This window comes from Martes martes (genome assembly GCF_963455335.1).
Source record: "Martes martes genome assembly, chromosome: 10".
In the NCBI taxonomy this organism is placed as follows: Eukaryota; Metazoa; Chordata; class Mammalia; order Carnivora; family Mustelidae; genus Martes; species Martes martes.
Genome location: NC_137898.1, coordinates 99,044,862 through 99,062,992, shown reverse-complemented (window position 1 = coordinate 99,062,992; position 18,131 = coordinate 99,044,862). Strand labels below are relative to the sequence as shown.

General features: G+C 49.4%; 1 protein-coding gene across 1 annotated transcript in view; it reads left to right on the top strand.

Annotated features, from left to right (window-relative positions):
• Positions 1-18,131, top strand: part of SORL1 (sortilin related receptor 1) — a 147,618-nt gene that overhangs the window by 65,526 nt on the left and 63,961 nt on the right. The window contains exons 13-16 of the mRNA XM_080817047.1: positions 8,431-8,609; positions 9,915-10,101; positions 14,344-14,472; positions 14,963-15,048. Coding sequence (XP_080673173.1) covers positions 8,431-8,609; positions 9,915-10,101; positions 14,344-14,472; positions 14,963-15,048 — 581 coding nt within the window. The remainder of the gene's footprint in view (positions 1-8,430; positions 8,610-9,914; positions 10,102-14,343; positions 14,473-14,962; positions 15,049-18,131) is intronic.

The window sequence follows — 18,131 nt, the reverse complement described above, 5'->3', positions numbered from 1 at the left end:
GGCCACAGGCAGACAGAAGCAAAGCATGATGTCTGGCTGATCTCAGCTCTGTGCTGTGCTGGTCAGCAGCTGGTCTTAGGGCCAAAAGCCGGAAGCCGGTCCTGTTGTACACAGTGCTATATCCACATTCCCACTGGTGTTTGGTCGGAGGAGGATAGTCACAAAGCACCGTGCTTACCCCCCTCTGCTGTCATTTGTCGATTTACCCATTAATTTATCAATTCCTGTCTCACATGTTTAGCAAGCACGAATTGTGCTGGGGAGTGCATACGTAAAGAAATAAAGACGATCTGTCCCCTCCCTCGTCAGGAACCCATCCTCCAGGGGTAAGATGCACAAGTCAGTTGTGTGTTGGTGGGGACTCGGCTGTGTGAGGACAACAGCAGGGGACACAGTTCGGCTTCCCGGGCAGCATACGTGTCATGCTCCGCGTGGCCACCCGATCGTAGAGTCTGTTTCTGAGGTTCCCTGTTTAACTTCTCTGCAGATGGCATTTGCATTCCAAGCCAGCTCCCCCGAAGTAGTTAGCGTGATTCTAGTCCTCTGACACCATCTGTCGGTGCATATGGGCTCAGGGAAACGCAGCGTCATGGCTGCACTAGCTGGAGCAAAACACGACCAGGAAAATAAACCCCGCCACCAGAAAATTACTGTGTCCTCCCCGGACACAGAAAATGACTGCGGGGTTGGTGGGCTCGAGGATTACGGGCACTGCAGCCCCCTTCTACTTCTGCAGGCTATTTGGAGGTGTCTGTGCATATGGTTCACATAGAGCATTTGCAAGTAGGAGGATATATGCCGGCCTCCTGTTGACAGGTGCATGTGTCCCAAATATCAGTCCGAGCTTGGCCTCAATCTGTGTAGCCACCTGGCACTCACTCAGTAGGTTGCTCTCGGATTTTTTTTGCTGCTTCTCCTGCTGCTCTTCTTTTGATCTGTTGCTGTGTGCTATCAGCTTCATCAGAAGACAAGCAGGAAATAATACTGTAGCTAGTTCCTCACCTCAGACCACAGCGATGACTTACTGTGAGAGCATAGCATGGACAGAGGAAGGATTGCTGTTGCCGACCTAGGGCTTCGGGCCCCTTTGAGTCTGGCCTCCCGGACCGCAGTGATGTCTCTCCGGGAGTCTCATGGCATTTATTGGCGGGCTTGTTAATTGGGCATCGATCACATATGGACTTCTTAACATTAGTTACCGTTTCATTATACACTTGAATTCTTCAGCTCGTCAGCAAGGTCTTTTGAATAGTATTTCTATTCTGGACAGGCTCATAGGCACTTTGTAAATGCTCGATCAGTCAGTAAATAGGTTGTGCACACTCATTCTTCCAAGGTTGCATAATTTTTTTATTGATTTATAAAACTGGAATAGGTGTGGTCGTGTGACAGGTGCATGGCTCTGAGGGGACCCCTCCCGCCGTCCTCCGTGTAAATGACAGTCTCTGGAGCTCAGGTAGGAGAGGGGGCCCCCCTGGATGTGTGCCCTTCCCTGGAGGCACTGGGGTTGGCCCCGTCCACCTTCCTCTGTTTTCACATGAGGAAATAATGTGACTTGTCAGTCGGTAGGGCCCAAGCTGGGACTTGGGCTTATTTTTGCTAGATGTTATCTCAGGTCAATGACAACAATGAACATGGACAATGAACCAGGCATTATTCTGGGTACCACATGTGCAAAGGTGAGTCAGGCGTCCATCAGGGGCTGCCTGTGCCCCCCGTGGCTTTGTTATGTTTCTAAGCCAGCTGGAGAGAGAGGCCAGGGGAAGGGCTTTTTCTGAAATGAAGTGTTCTGACCCAGACCCTTAGGGAGGAAAGCCACACGGGATAACATCAGGAACCCCCTTAAGAGTTTTAGTAGGGACAGAGGTTGGAACATTGCTTAACGCAAGAGTGAGGTTTTTGTTTTGTTTCATTTCGGTTGTTGTTACCTTTACATTATTCATGTCTTTCTTTCCCTGATTAGCCCAGATAACGAAGAGTTGACTGTTATTTGTCTCGGCTTCTGCCTCGACTCTCCACTGAGGCTGTTACCTTTGTTACTGCTAATTGAAATCGAGAGCAAGAAGTGGAACGCTTTGTTTTGCTCCTGTGTCTACATGTCTGAAATGAGCAAATAAGAACCCGTTCTGGGGATTCACATATTCATTCGATCAGCACGCTGTCACGGTGAACCTGCTCAGGGGAGGCAGGTTTTTCTTGTGTATAATGCCTGTGTCCTTCAGAGAAGGGGCTGCTGTGTTCTTGAACTTTGGCCAAAAAAAAAAAAAGACGCAAGCGCAAGTTCATTAACACAAATTCATGGGCTTGATCATGAAAGAGATCAATTTCCATTTCTTCTTGCTGGTTTACCTGCCAGCAAAATGCTGTCCTTGGTAGTTACTAATAATATTTCGGACTTGTCCAGCAGCCTCTTTCCCTGTGGGAGATTTCTGATTTCATAGGGCTTTCCTCCAGGAGTCCCTAAAAGGTCGTGCAAAGATTACACCCAGCAGCTATTTTTTCGGGACCTGAGTTGTGGAAGCAACCTCCGGGTTCCAGAATGTGGGAGGTGGCAGTTCACGTGCACGCTTGGTGGCAGCTCCCGATGCCACTGGTAACACTCAGTGGGACACTTGCAGAACCATCCCCACCTGTGACATTTCCACCCTCACTTGGTTTCTCTGGCCTTTGGGTTACAATGGAGCGGGTGTTACCACCTTTTAAACTTGAGACTCAGTGATGGGGTGGAAAAAAATACAGTGCCGTTCATCTCATCTCCTTTAGCAAATGTTAATTAACACTTACCCTTCTGTGTGCCAGGAAAGGTGCCAGGTGCCGGGGCAGAAAAGTGAGTAAGGGGGTTTGTTGCTGGCACATGGCAGTCTAGGAGGACATGCAGGCCATGAAAACGGAGTGGAATGTAAGGTAGAGGGAACACGGGGCTGTGCGAGCACAGAGTGGGGGCCAGGAGGAGGAGGGTGGGGGAAGAGGAAGCTTGAACAAGGTTGGAGTGCCATTTCGGAGTTAGACCTTGGGCAAAGAAGGCCCAGCGTGCATCAGCGTGGAAGATGTAAGGCTTTAGTAAGATGGAATGCAGATTGCAGGGAGGGGGCGGTGAGAGGCGGGGATTGAGGGAGGTGTAGGTAGGGGCCTGGAGCTGTAGGTAAGGGCCGGGAGCTCGAGGCCTGTGTGTACTGCCCTGGAGAGATCAGACTCGGCTGTTGAAGTGATCGTGTCCCTTTAGGATTTTCAGTCGGGGAATGACAGAGCTAGAGGTGCGTTACAGAGCTTGGGCCCCGGCAAGCCGAGGAGGATAAATTTAAAAGAAGCAAGACCGCAGGTGAGAACGGAAGCTGGAGGGTGGGGAACTAAGCATGTTGGGGACAAAGTCTGCAGGACTGCTCTGCTGTATGCCGGTCAGACCCCTCCTGGAGGAGCGGGGGAAAGGAGCAGGCCCCGCAGGGCCAGAGCGGAGGCATGTGGATTTGGACGGGTCGGACCGGACTGCCCTGGGCTGTGCACGGGGAGAGGTCCAGCGGGAATCCACACACACGCCCCATCACCCGCTCTGGCCGCCCGGGCCCTGCGTGCGTCTTCCCTTGACGTCTGCGATGGAAGATCTGCCCGTCTTTGCTCGGACGCTTGCAGTGGTGGGGAGTGGCCAGACCAGAGGGGATTTCGTTTCACTTCATCCATCTAGTCCTTCATGAATAAAAGGAATTCATCCCTCCTCATCCCTCTCGCGTGTCTCCCATTCCGTGGCAGACGGCTCCGCTTCCTTTCCTCCGATGCCGTGACTTTCCACCGTCTGCGTATCCTTAAGGCCACCTCCCCATGTCAGCGCCTTCACGTGTGGGGCCCGAGTCTGACCCCAGCAGCTTACAGGGATGAACACCGATGGGGCTTGGAATGCTCAGTTCCTGCCCATGAACCCCCAAGACTGATTTTACTTCTGACAGCCTCCCCAGCATTTTAGCTTCTACTGATTTTTTTTTTTTTTAAATGAGGTTTCCATTTACACACCATGAGATGCTTGGATTGTAAAGACACCCGTTAATCCGTTCCAGAGGGCACTTGTCAAGATGCAGAGAATTTCTGTCACCCCAGAAAAGACCTGCCTGCCCCTTCCCAGCCCACACCACCGCCCCTGCCTCACCCCAGTTAGAGGCAACTGATGGTGTGATTATATTTTTACCACGTAGGTTAGTTCTGCCTTTTCCAGAATTTCCTGTGTTTGCATTTGGCTTCCTTTGCTCAGCGTGTTTTTGAGATTCTATCTCCGCTGTGACTTGTACCAGTAGCTCAAGTTCGGTTTAACTGCAAAACATGGAGATCCCTTTTTCCTTACGAATTTTATTAAAGACCAGATGTTCTCCATCCTCTATCTGAGCAGGTCGGGTTTTTGAAACAACATGTGGAACTTCATTCTCATTTTCGCTTCTCCTTTCGATGTAATGAAAGCGTTTTGAACCCTGTTTGGGCCTTAATTGCATTATCAGTGCCATTGGCCTTGTCTGCTTTGCGAATCTGGTAGATTGACTGTCCGTGTTGTCATTCATATCCTTGACTAAGGCGTTGAGCTGTGTGGGAAGAAGGTCTCCTTTTGGGTTGAGGTCACACTGTATGTCAACAATTAGGACGCTTGGGGTTTGTTTTACCAGCAGTGAATTTTATCTAGCTGTGTGGCTCGCAGAGATCCTTATGAAAAAAGAATATTTTGTTTTATTGCCCTCTTCTTCCAAACAAGGATCACCGTGAAAAACGAAAAATGGCCTTTGTTTGTTGTGACTCTTGTGTGAAACCATGGGAGTCCCAACCCTGACGGACTGCCTACTGTTCGAAGATCCATCAGATCAGCCGTTTTTCTTCTTCTTTTTTTTTTTTTTTTGATTTTATTTATTTATTTATTTGATAGAGAGAGAGATAGTGAGAGCAGGACACAAGCAGGGGCAGAGGGAGATGGAGAAGCAGGCTTCCCACCAAGTAGGGAGCCCGATGTGGGGCTTGATCACGGGACCCTGGGATCATGACCCAATTTGAAGGCAGATGCTTAATGACTGAGCCACCCAGACACCCCAGCTGAAACCACTTTTTCTTCTTTAGGGGAGTAAAGCTACTCTTCCTCATCTGGGCTTCGAGAGATCTCTGTCCTCCATAATTCTGTCAGAGATTCTTAGAAGGAACTCTGCAATCATATATATATATATTTAAAGCTTTTATTTATTTGACAGAGAGAGAGAGAGATCACAAGTAGGCAGAGAGGCAGGCAGAGAGAGGGGAGGAAGCAGGCTCCCCACCAAGCAGATAGCCCGATGTGGGGCTCGATCCCAGGACCCCGAGATCATGACCTGAGCCGAAGGCAGAGGCTTAACCCACTGAGCCACCCAGGCGCCCCTGCAATCATATTTTTAAGTCTTTCCATTCCCTAGAATGTGCTCTCTTTTGTGCTTATTTTCTTTTAATGTCCCCGGTTTCTTCTTTCTTTTATTTCCCATCTTGTCCAGTTTGAAGATCATTCTTCTTGATAAAGACATAACCAAAATAGAAATTGAGTGGTTCTGCCTTTTTTTTTCCTATTATTACTATTTATACCATTGAGCATCAGAAGGATGATCCTTTCTAGTTCTTTATAGAATTTTTTGCTAATTCTTTGTAGAATTTACCAGGCAACCAACCCACCATCCTGCTGACCCACTAATCTACCACTTACTTTTATAATTTGACTCACTTTGAATTTGTTTGGCCACTGTTCCCACAGATCACTTGCTGTAAGAATTACAGCTGGAATTAACTAGCAAATCACTATTGCTTTTGACCTTTTTGCCTTTGGTTATAAGACTCTTTTCTCATTGTGAACATGCTGTTCAAAAATCTGGGTTCATCAAGGACCTTTGTGGACAGCCAGCCACACAGATACTCCTCAGCTGAGTACCTAGCAACACTACCCTTGCTTAGTGCATGTTGGGTTCTGTTTATGTTATATTACATTTTTTCTATTAAATGACCTTCCCATCCTCTTGAGAGTTTTTGACCATGGGGTTTATGACTATATTTTTATCTGAATGTTTTGAATCCTCCATTCCTAAAAGTTGGGGCTCTGTATGGTCTTTCATGATTATAGGAGCACAGACATGATGTGGGTTTGTTTTCTTCCAAAGTTCTTGTCATTTTCAGGTCATCAAAACAAGTCCTCCTCTAGGGGTCAGAAGTTGGTGCAGAGTAGATGATCCCCCAAACTGTTACAGTGGTAATGTGACCTGCCCCTCGCCGAAATTCTGAACAAGCATCGCTTTCCGAAAGCACAGTTCCTTCTCGAGTACATGGCTGTGCTTGGCCGTGCACCTGCTTCTTCGGCTCATTCAAACGTCCTCCCAGAGGCCTCTGGGAACCTCTCAAGAAATGGGATGCTTGGCTTCCTACGGTTATCTGGGGTTCGAAGAGCTCTTAAATCGCATTAACTAAGCAATGTGCAAATACATGGCCTTCTAGCATTATCACAGAGCAGATGGACAGCTCCCATCCTGTCTGGATAATGGACTGACCGATGCTGCTGGTTTGTTTTGCTCTAAAAGTGGTACTTCACCCTTAGCTCGTCACACTGGTACCAGGCAAGTGAACTAGTTCACTTATCCCCAGATAAGTTTCAAAATTAGCTTCAACCAGAAGTGTTTCAACCAGAGGAGAATTTGTCCACTCAGGGAGATCCGTAGAGGAGTCCCTTAGTCCTGCCTGACATTCATGATTTATGTGGCCTTGTAGCCTCCCCTCTCCCGACTTTGAATCTGCAGCCTCTTGCCGAAGTATCCATTTTAGTAATCTCAGCTGGAAGTCTTTGGATCACATGATGTTGTGAAAAGATTTATGTCAAGGATGAGGATGCTGAGGGGGTCACCCTAAAAATCTCAAATATATGGGAGAGGTGAAAGAAAGAAGCTTTGTGTGTCATTAGAGCTAGAGCTCTAGGTCCTAAAGGACGCTCTCCCTGAGTGCTTTCTCAGGCTGAGCATGTCGCCAGGGTTCTGGGTGATGAAGCAAGTGTTAGGCAGATTTTCCCCTCCTCTTCCCCACCTTCAATACAAAAGATAATATAAAATCAGCGCAGTTTTTTCATTGCTGATTTTTTTCAAGAGCTTGCTTTCTCGTTCGGAGGTAGTCTTCCTTGGAGACTTTTCTCTGCACATATTTTTTCCTCCAACTTAAAAATCTGTCAGGCCGCAGGGAAAGGTGGAAGAATTGTGTAAAGAACACTCAGCACACGTTCGCTCAGAATCAGCGGTTAACGTTCTGCCAGCCTGCTTTCCTTCTGTCAGTTACGTGTTCGTCCTGTCTGCCTGTCTTTCCATCTGCCTGTCCTTCTTCGCTGAGTCACGGGAAAGCACATTGGAGCCGTCAAGCCCCTTCACAGCTAAATACCGAGAGCACATGTCTCCAATAAATAAGGGCATTTTCCTCTGCAATCAGAATGCCGTTATCACACCTAAGAAAATGAACGGGAGCTCAGTCTCCCTTATCCACTCTGTTTATGTGTATGTACTGACCACGCCCCGCCCCCCCCCTAGTCCAGGTTTCAGTCAAGGTTGACACCCTGCCTGTGGCCATTAACACCTCTTCAGTCTCTAACAAGCCTCCTGCCTTCTTTTGTTGTTTTGTTAACTTTTTCATGGCCTCCCTTTGGCTTTGGAAGAATACAAACCAGTTGCCACATAGCATGTTGCCCATGCTGGACTTGTCCAGTGGTATAGGCTAGCAGGTAGCTGATGTGATATCCGCAGTGTTTTATCCAGGAGGCCTGTAATGTCAGGTTGTCCCATTGTCTGTGGTGCTGCGTCTGGTGAAGGCTGTGGCTCTGGTCCGCTGTGGAATTGCATTTCCCCATCGGTAGTGAGTGATTCCTCTGGGGGTTGGTAGCTTTAGACCATGTGAGCACCCTGGTCCCCAGCACTCTTTTCCCCCAGTGGCCTTAGCATCCAGTGGTCATGTGGCCCAGCTCAGTTATTAGAGCGTGGGTGATGGGATGGTCGTTTTTCTCATGCTGTCATTGTTTCCAACGTAGATCAGGTATTGTTAATGTATTGTAATATAATTGTAATGGAAGAAAAACGTTTCCCTCCTTCCCTTCTCTGTGCCTTTTAGGATCATTCAGAGACCCGTACCCTATTTTTACTTAGTGCAAAATCTGTTCCCATAATTTTTCTTTCTATATTCAAATTGTCCCAAACTGACCAGCTGGAGAGCCCATTGAGCTGGCTGCTCTGTCCTTTTGCACGGATCCCATTAGTTCCTGAGCACTTCCTTGCTTTCTGCCACAACCCTGAATGTTCCCTGCTTCAGCCATTTCTCCAGGGAGCCCCACCAACGCCCCACCCCACCCACCCCAGTGAATCTTATCTGGGAACCAAGTCTTTGCCCTAGAGACTAACTACAAGGATCCTCTTCTTTGTCTGTGGACAGATACAGCACCAACGAAGGGGAGACCTGGAAAACGTTCATCTTCTCCGAGAGGCCGGTGTTTGTGTATGGGCTCCTCACGGAACCCGGCGAGAAGAGCACCGTCTTCACCATCTTCGGCTCCAACAAGGAGAACGTCCACAACTGGCTGATCCTCCAGGTCAATGCCACGGATGCCTTGGGTAAGCCGCTGCCTCCTTGGCCATTTCGTGGAAACATTCACTGATCGGAGCATCAGCGTAGGCCCTCCGTACCGCGCGGAGTTTGTAGCTGTGCAAGGAGGAGCACACATGTACGCTGAGTGATGGGGACGTGTGAAGACAGCGACTCGGGCCATTCTTGGGAGGACGGAGGAGAGGTGTGACTCCGCATCTTCCTTCCTCCCCCGTCCTCCCTGCTGCCCTGCGCTTTCCTCCTCCTCCTGCCTGGGCTCTCATCCTTCCAACTGACCGAAATGTCCCCCTTGCTCCCCGTTCAGTTTCCGCTGGTTAAAATCCTTTCCCTGTTTCAGGATCCAGTGCACTTGGCTGCTAATAGCCCCACCAGGGGACCTTTCCCCTCGTCTCTGCGTCCAGAGCATAAGCCTACTCCTCACGCCCTGAAGTCTGCACTTGTGTCTGTCGCCCCGTTTGCATCATTCCCCATCAACTAGATGATAAGGTCCTTGGAAATAGGAACCTGTCCCACGCGTGTGTTTTCCACCCGCTGAACAGCTGGGGAGCCTTACAGCCAGGGTTTAGAAAGGCCTCGCTGATGGGAGTGGTGACGTGGTGACAAGCTGACAGCTTTGCACCGGTTCCAGGCAGCCTGTCATCCGTGGGAAGTCACACCTGTAAAGAAGACAGGGAGTACCAGTGTAGACATAGGCATACTTTGGAATTCCTGTAGGAACCACTTTACCTAAATTCCAAGTGAACGTGGGTAGGCAGAGGGATCATCCAGGCTGTTTCACCATTTCTCAGCCTCCTTCCATGAGGACCCTATACCTTCCAAGTAGTGACAGCAGATTGTCTATTGCTCTCTCCGGTCATTGCTTCTGGGCGTGCCCACCCTGCCCCCCGCCCCCACCACCCTTCCAGAGGCGGGCGGGGAACCATACTCCTGAAAGACACCATCCATCTCTCCAGGATCCAGCCTGACCCTAACTCCCTGGGAGACAGGCCCCTCGATACGTACTTCTGGAGGCACTGCAGAATCTGCTAAAATATTTCAGAAGTTTAGATGGTGCTAAACTGGGGCTTGCTTCTTCCCAGCTTTCTCAGAAGAGGATCTCTGTTTCAGGAGGTACTATGTCCATTGGCGTGGGTACCTCTTGGCCTCAGAGCAAGCCGATTCGAGGCCCGGGATAGCACCAGAGGCCTGTGTGCCTGCCGAGCAGCGGGATGCACCGGACGCGGGGTCTCGGGGCCAGACGGCTGGGGAGAACGGGAAAGCCCGCATGCGTAGGTCTCCCTCAAAGGCTTCCTGCTGTGTTTCCTTTTGCCCAGGGGTTCCCTGCACAGAGAACGACTACAAGCTCTGGTCGCCATCGGATGAGCGGGGCAACGAGTGTTTGCTAGGACACAAGACCGTTTTCAAGCGGAGGACTCCCCACGCCACGTGCTTTAACGGAGAAGACTTCGACCGGCCCGTGGTCGTGTCCAACTGCTCCTGCACGCGAGAGGACTATGAATGGTTGGTTCTTCTTTGGCGCCCCGGGCCTGGGTTGTGACTTCCTCAGCCCGCAGTGTGGCCCGCCAGGCTAGCGCATGGTCCCTTCCCCGGAGCAAAAGAAGGCAGATCGTAGGAAGTCAGCATTTATGAAGCATGTTTTATGTGCTAGGCACGTTCTACCTAGTTTATTGCATTTCGTTCTTACAGCTACGAAATGAGGGAGAGGTGTCACCCCTGGGGAAGCTGCGGTAGCTGATTTAGGAAGAGATCACCCTGGGATGTATTTCTATGAGGGCAGCTTCAAGATTCCACTGTAGGTCACTCCTTTTCCTTAGGGGCCCTATTCTACAGAAGCAAGGGGATGTCAGTACATACGTATTTGTATATCCCTCCATCCTGAAGCAGGGTACCCAAGCACAGCTGAGAAAGCAGAAAGCAGAAGAAGCCGCAGGTACATAAATAACATGGCCAGAGCGGGAAAGCCGCCCGCGCCTTGGAGGAGGAATGGGTGTTTTTATCGTGGTCATCGGCAGGAAGGAGGAGACTGATGTGTTGCAGGCAAATTGGGAGGTTTGGGGGTGCTGCACTGTTTGAGGTGGGCCTTAAGGAAGCACCTGGATCTGTGGAGAGGGGCAGTCTGAGACGCGGCAGCCGTGGGGAGGGGCAGAGGTGGGAAAGTCATTGGCGGTTTGGCTCGGATGCCTTGGAGGTACAAAGTGGGATCAGGGAGTAGAGCTGAGGCTGATCCGGGAGCGTGGAGACAGAAAGGGTACCGGCCTTATTCTGTAAGCAGGTGGGGGTCTTTGAAGGCTTTTGAGGAGAGTGGGTGATCAGAACAGAGCTTAGCTTTACAAGGAAATTCTAGCCCGAAAGCACGTAGGGTCTAGGAGCCCCGAGGCAGGACTTTGAGTCTCTAATCCAAATGCAATCACCCCAGGCGAGGCAGGGCCTTTGGTAGAGCCTGGGTATCAAACTAAGCACGGAACTCATTTCTTAGTAGTTGCCAAGGGACAAGAAAACTGAAGTCTGCTTTGGGAGAGCGACCCTTATCTTGACGAAAGCCAGAAGCCTCTGAGTATGTTCTGGTCCAGAGCTTGGACCAGGATCTTGGCTTTGGAGGCCCTATGGTCGCTGTGAGCAGCTCCGCGACTGCTCGTGGTAGCATGGAACCAGCCACAGGTGGTGATTGGGGCCATGGCTGTGGCCCCATAAAGCTTTCTTTGCGAGAACAGCCAGCCAGGTTTGCCAGCTTCTGCCCTAGACCAGTGCCTCTGAAACCTGAGTGCGCATGTGCGACGCCTGGGATCTTGTGAAAATGCCAGCTCTGAGTCTCTCGTTCCGGGTGTCTGTAGCTCTGCCAGGCTCCGGCTGATCCTGGTGCTGCTTGTCTGTAAACCCATCCTTTGAACAGCGGGGTTTTAGATGCTACAAGCCATGCATTGCCTTTGGAAGCTCTGTGGTTCCAAGATTACAGCATAGACCCTTCCACTGCAAAACCACGGAGCTGTTTGATGTCCCCAGAGGTGTCAGTTGAGTGCCCTTCTTGCCCTGTGCTGCCTTCCGCTCTCCCTTTGATACCCCCAAATTGTAATTCTAATCAGAGCGCTTTTGCTGGCCCGATGTCCCCCTGACTGCAGAGGCCCTTGATGGAAGAAGTTACAGTGCTCTCTCTCTTCCCTCTCGTATCCCCATTAACTACTTCAAAACAAAATTAAGTAAAAAAACATGCGAGAAAATCTAACAACTCTTTGGGTTTTTTTCTTAATGACCACTACTGTGGTTTTTCTCTAAAATCGGCCCCTCCTCTACCAAAACATCAACAAACCAAAACCAGAGGCTGGTGTGCCTTCCTGGTAAACCGGCCTGGCTCCCACTGGCCTGCAGGCTTGCCCCAGCAGCCTCACGGAAACCCACTAGGTGCCGAGTCTTTCTTACAGACCAGGAAAACCAGCTGCCCTTGCCCCTCACGGAGTTGGGCTTTAGGCCAAATGAGATCGTGAGGGTGATGAACCAAGGCCTGTGTTTGTGCAGTTGCTAGAAAGGAGCTGGCTGGACGGTGTGGCTCTTAGAAATGTTTGGTGGTGGGTGCCTGGGTGGCTCAGTTGGTTAAGTGGCTGCCTTCAGCTCAGGTCATGATCCCGGCGTCCTGGGATCAAGTCCCACATCGGGCTCCTTGCTCGGCAGGGAGCCTGCTTCTCCCTCTGCCTCTGCCTGTGCTTGCGCACGTGCTCTCTCTCTCTCTCTCTGACAAATAAATAAATAAAATCTTTAAAAAAAAAAATGTTTGGTGGCCTTGGACTATGGCAGTGAGGAAGGAGATGGTTTGAAGGTCGACAGCGGGCGGGGGGTGGGGTGGGGGGATGAGAATGAGGTAGCTTCTAGTCTCTGTGCATTAGTTCAGCTCCTGAGGGATAGCTGCATTGGAAAGTCTGGTTGCTACTGACGGTCCTTTCTGGCCTCTCTGGGAAGCCCAGCCCCTGGCCCATATGGTCCCTGATCTCAGAGGGAGTCTCTTTCAGAAGCCGCCCTTGACCCTCCAGTGTGTGTCTATTCACGGCCTGTTAGGTCATGACCTACAGATTGAGGAAACCTTCCTGAGAACGGGTGCTTTGGCATTGGCAAATAAGTAATTAGCTAAAGCTCCAGCTGGCCCCCAAAAAGATTTTAAGCAGCCATTCGGTAAAAATTACCTAGTTATTGCCTACAGTAATAAAACTCTGCCTTCTGAAAAATTCCTACAAATTGCTAAATGTGGATTATGACACAGTAAACAACCATTTAGCCTTGTACCTGTTGATCTTTCTCGTGGAGAAGGTGTTAAATAAGTATTCATTGGACTGAACAGAGTAAATGAAGCCTTTTGAAGAGCGCACATCACTGTGGAAAATCCCTTTGAATTAGAATCGAAGTTTTGGGCAGGGCTTCGGGAATTAGCTAGGGCAGTTGCCTGATCTTGGGATTGTTGGATGCAGCCCAGACAAGTCGTGCAGTGAAGGGCAGAGCTGGGACTACACCTCATTTGCCTGATGGGTGTTTTGGCAGAGATACGTGACCCCCAAATTGTGAAAGTTCTCATGGACCAAAGTGCTGTGTCCCGAAGTACAGGGACACAGGGTGATTTTAGGTAGTACATGGGCATGGTCTTAAATAACATTGAATCTTTTAATTCAAAAAAGGATTATTCTTTTAAATTTCCTTTTTAATTCTCCAACTCACATCAAGGACAAAGGATCATGGGTGCTAGTAACTTTTTAAGATTTTCTAATCCCTCTTTTTTAAGATTTTGTTTATTTTAGAGACTGAGCATGAGTAGGAGGGGCAGAAAGAGAGAGAGGGAGAGGGAGAGAATCTCAAGCAGACTCTGTGCTGAGCGGGGAGCCTGATACGGGGCTCCATCCCGGGACCCTGAGATCCTGACCTGAACGAAAACCAAAAGTCAGGTGCCTAACTAACTTCACAACTCAGGGGCCCCCATTTCCTAATCCTCACATTTCTGTTTAATTTTTAAAAATATTTTATTATTTGACAGAGAGTGAGCACAAGCAGGGGGTGTGATAGGCAGAGAGAGCAGCAGGCTCCCCTTGAGCAGGGAGCCTGATGCAGGGCTCAGTCCCAGGACCCTGGGATCATGACCTGAGCCGAAGGCAGACGCTTAACCCACTGAGCCACCCAGGCGCCCCCGTTTCCTAATCTCTCTTAAGAAGGACCGGGCAGGGGGCGCCTGGGTGGCTCAGTGGGTTAAGCCTCTGCCTTCGGCTCAAGTCATGATCTCAGGGTCCTGGGATTGAGCCCCGCATCGGGCTCTCTGCTCAGCAGGGAGCCTGCTTCCTCCCCCTCCCACCCCCGCCCTGTGCCTGCCTCTCTGCCTACTTGTGACCTCTGTCTGTCAAATAAATGAATAAAATCTTAAAAAAAAAAAAAAAAAAAAAAAAAAGAAGGACCGGGCAGACCTAGAGTCTTTGGATAGGGAATTGAATCCAGCTAAAAAGTTTAATATTATTTTGTTTTTCGGTAATAATGATTTTTATTGTTTTTGTCTTATCTTTGGCATTTGATTGTGGTTTTCCAATCATGGTTCAGATGTAAAGTTTCTTTTGAAAATGTGTTAACGTAAAAAGGTGAGTGTTCTTTAAAGGGACGTATTAAGTAATTGACATTAAAGCAGTGGCGGGGGGGCACCATGGGAGAAGTCATAAGGGTTGGTACTGACATGCCCCTAGTATGTAAACCAACGGCCCTAACGAGCCCCAATTGCTTTTTTAGTGACTTCGGCTTCAAGATGAGTGAAGATTTGTCCTTAGAGGTGTGTGTTCCGGATCCCGAGTTTTCTGGGAAGTCCTACTCTCCTCCCGTGCCTTGTCCTGTGGGCTCTACTTACAGGAGAACAAGAGGGTACGTCTCACAACAGTCGCCATGGCCGGGAACACGAGGGGTCTGCACTGGGTTTGAGAGCAGATAGGGCCACTGAGTTCCTTTCCTACTCCCAAGTGCTTGGATTCCAAGCTTGCAGATTTCAGGGTGCTTGGGCAATATTTGGAATTAAGATGTTTACAAACTCTTGTACCCTCAGCGAGCAAAATGCAAATCTGTGGACTTCTCTGCAGCTCTAGCTGTGTGTGAAGTCATGAACTTCAGCAAGGATGTGTCTTCACGGGAGTTTGTTGGAGAGAGAGATGTACACTTTTGCCCAGGACAGCTTCCCAACTGTGTGGGCTGCCCAGTGTAACTCGAAGCGGGACCAGTTCAGAATGATTACACGTCATCTTGTCCTATGGGGAAATGAATATTGTCCATGGATAGGAGATAGATTTCCAATTATGGTGACTCAGTGACTATTCCTGGTTGTCTCTGACCTCTTGCTCTTGGGGTGGGGGGGTGACAGCTATCGGAAGATTTCTGGGGATACTTGTAGTGGAGGAGACGTTGAAACACGACTGGAAGGAGAACTGGTCCCGTGTCCCTTGGCAGGTAAGAGGTGGCTTCTGGCCTTTGAGTTCTTAAGATTCTTACTATAGCATCGTCATAGTCCGAGCCAGATCTAGTCTTGTGACTCTTCTTGGTGGAGGAAAGACATGGAAATTACAAGCATCACAAAGCCCCCCCTTTCCCCCAAGCTTGGTATCCAAACCAAATTTATTTAGAACCTTATGCTTTTGTAGGAATGGAAAGTATTTTTTGAGGGAAACCCCTTTTGTTCCTTGAAAAGTGTTTATTCTTCGTCTCTCGTATTCTAGGCATGGGCGGGAGGGAGGGGCTTTGGTGATTTACCTCGATCTGTGTGTCAGAGCTGAACATAAGGAGACTTGTGGCTTCTGGGGACGTAGCTAAGTGGCCTGTCTTAATTTTTATAGTAATAAGTACAATGAATACTTTAATGGAATTTCACACATCTTAATGTGCTTTTTCCATGTGTTGTCATTTTAATCCTTCTCACTACGTTGTGGAGCAGATCCTGTCCTAAGCTCCATTAAAAAAATAAAAAAATAAAGAAGCGTGTTCAGAGGAGAGGGTCAATGCACCTGTCGAAGGTCACACACCTGGTAAGTGGCAGAGCTCAGATTCAGACTCTCCAGCCTCGTGCTCTTCCTCGGATATCGCCCGAGTTGCCAAGGAGTGTCATTCCCATCACGTCAGGGAATCATTATGCAAATCATTAGGAAACACTTCTTTGAAGTGAGTGCACCTGCTGTCAAGGGAGAGTGTGGTCCAGACACGCTCTTGAGTTGAGCGAGCGGTGGCGGCACAGGTGATGCGTGGAGAGGATCTGCTGTCTAGTCTCGAAACGATGATACCCTCGCAAATAGTTCATCTCTTAGCACCTTTCCTTTCCGGCTCTGTTTCGAGTACTGACTCGTGCAGAACCTCCTTATTCCCTGGGAACCCTTCCTCCTGCTCTGACCCCTCGGTGAAGGTGGATGGTCGGCGCACGCTTGCAGCCGTGGCCGTGGCGTCTGATGGAACAGCCGTCGGTGCCCGCTGGGTGGCGAGAAGCGCGTGGTCCTCCGCCGGCGGGGCAGCACGCCCCCCTCGTTTGCTTGCCAGCATGCCCCGGTGTTTTTCATGCTAAGCTCATTAGCCCTTTAATTTAATCTTCCATCATTAACAGAGTAATTAACATCCCTCACCGTGGAGACTTCAAAAAAACTCGGCTTCAGCAGATTCCCGCAGATGAGCGGATCATACTCGAATACGCTCCTCACGAGGGCTGTTACTGATGAGGGCTTGGGTGAGCAGGGTCTGAGTGATTGCTCTTAAGGGCTGGAGTACATGCTTTTGTAATAAACATTTCTGGAGATAATTCAGTGAGGGGCAAAACAGTTTGTTTAAAGCCGTCTCAACTGGTCGGAGAGCTGTTTTCTTTTCTGAGAGGAGAAAAACGGAGCAGGGAACAAAGTAGAAACTCACATTTGCTGTGTAAGGCCGCCTCCTAAATGTTTAAAAAAAAAAAAAAAAAGTGGCACAGAAAGCAAGGGTATCCTGCAAAAGGAAAAGATTTCCTAGAGCTGATGGGAACCAAAGCCTCTTTGCAAAGAGGAGGTTGTCGGGGCATCTGGAAGGATTTTTAAAAATGAAGTCATCCTTCCTTTCTGATTACTATAATAACACAGATGTCCAGGCGGTTCTCAGGGAGGGCTGGGATTGGCCAAGAGTTCTGTTCCTCTCCTAAGTTGAGTCTTGAACACGGACATGCAGAATGTTCCTCTGTATCTAATCCTAAGGCAGGTCTTTCTGGACCCAGGCTCTGCTGTAAAGGCATCAGTTGGTTAGAAGAAAAACGGAAGCCACAGAATGGGGTTTGTGGACGTTAGAGACGTGGGAGGTTGGCTGCTGTGAGGATAACCTCCGTGGCCCTCCGTGGCAGCTTCGACGAGAGTCCTTGGTTTTTGTTAGGTTTCACCTTAACGATCCCCTTCTCTGGGAAGTACGGTGGGAAGCTCTTCCTAAAAACCAGAAGAAGAGAGCGGTTACCATGCGGTGGAGGCTTAGACACTTCTGAAGTGCAGAGAGACCAAAGGGAAAGATGGCAAACGTACCTTTACTAAAAATTGTAGGTCCGTGTATCATTGCGGTGCATCATCTGTGTGGGAGCCCTTGTAACGTGGGTAGCTAGCGTGCGTGAACCCCCTGAATGAAGGGAATGAAGGAGCAAGAGAGAAACGGCCACCGGGCAGGCGTGCAGCGGGGGCTTCAGGTCCCATAAGCAGCCTTCTGTGAACATGGTTAACACAGACATGGATGTGGGTGTGTTGTGCCTCTCCGTTGCCGTGGAGACAGAGTAAGGCCTCGGAATGTTTTCCATGCTGTTCCCTAAAGTGGAAGAGAGGGAGCACCACGTCTTCCTGTTACTTGTCTGACACAAGTAACTCTTCCGGGGCACCTGGGCGGCTCAGTTGTTGAGCGTCTGCCTTCAGCTCAGGTCTTGATCCTGAGGTCCTGGGATCGAGCCCCGCATCGGGCTCCTTGCTCAGCAGGAAGCCTGCTTCCCCTTCTCCCTCTCCCGCTCTCCCTGCTTGTACTCGCTCTCTCACTGTCTCCTTCTGTGAAATAAATAAAATCTTAAAAAAAAAAAAAAAGTAAGCCTTCTTAAGCACTCAGAGCCACTATTTCTGCGTCAGCGTTAGCCTCGACATCGCAAGAAGCAGCCTTGTGTAGGGGGTGAAACACAGGTTCTGGATCCAGACTGCCTGGGTTCAAGCCTTGGTCCTGCCACTTACTAGTTGTGTGACCTCGAGTGCGTGCACCTCTCCGTTTTCTCATTTGTAAAACGGAGTTCATCGTGGTCCTTCCACGACGCAGTCATTACACCAGTGAAACAACGCCTGGTGCATAGTACAGACATTGTGTAGTGTTTGTTAGGAAGAAACAGAACCTTTGAGATGATTATGTTGGAAGCAGTTTGTTAAGTATTCAGGAATGAATGTATTATTACTGTGTCGAAACTGTAATAGGTTGATGTAACTGCTCTGTGTCATTGTGAATAATGTTGGATGGGTGAGCGAGCAGATTAGCTACAAGTCTTCCGTGATGAAGGGTCTCTCCTCAACATGATT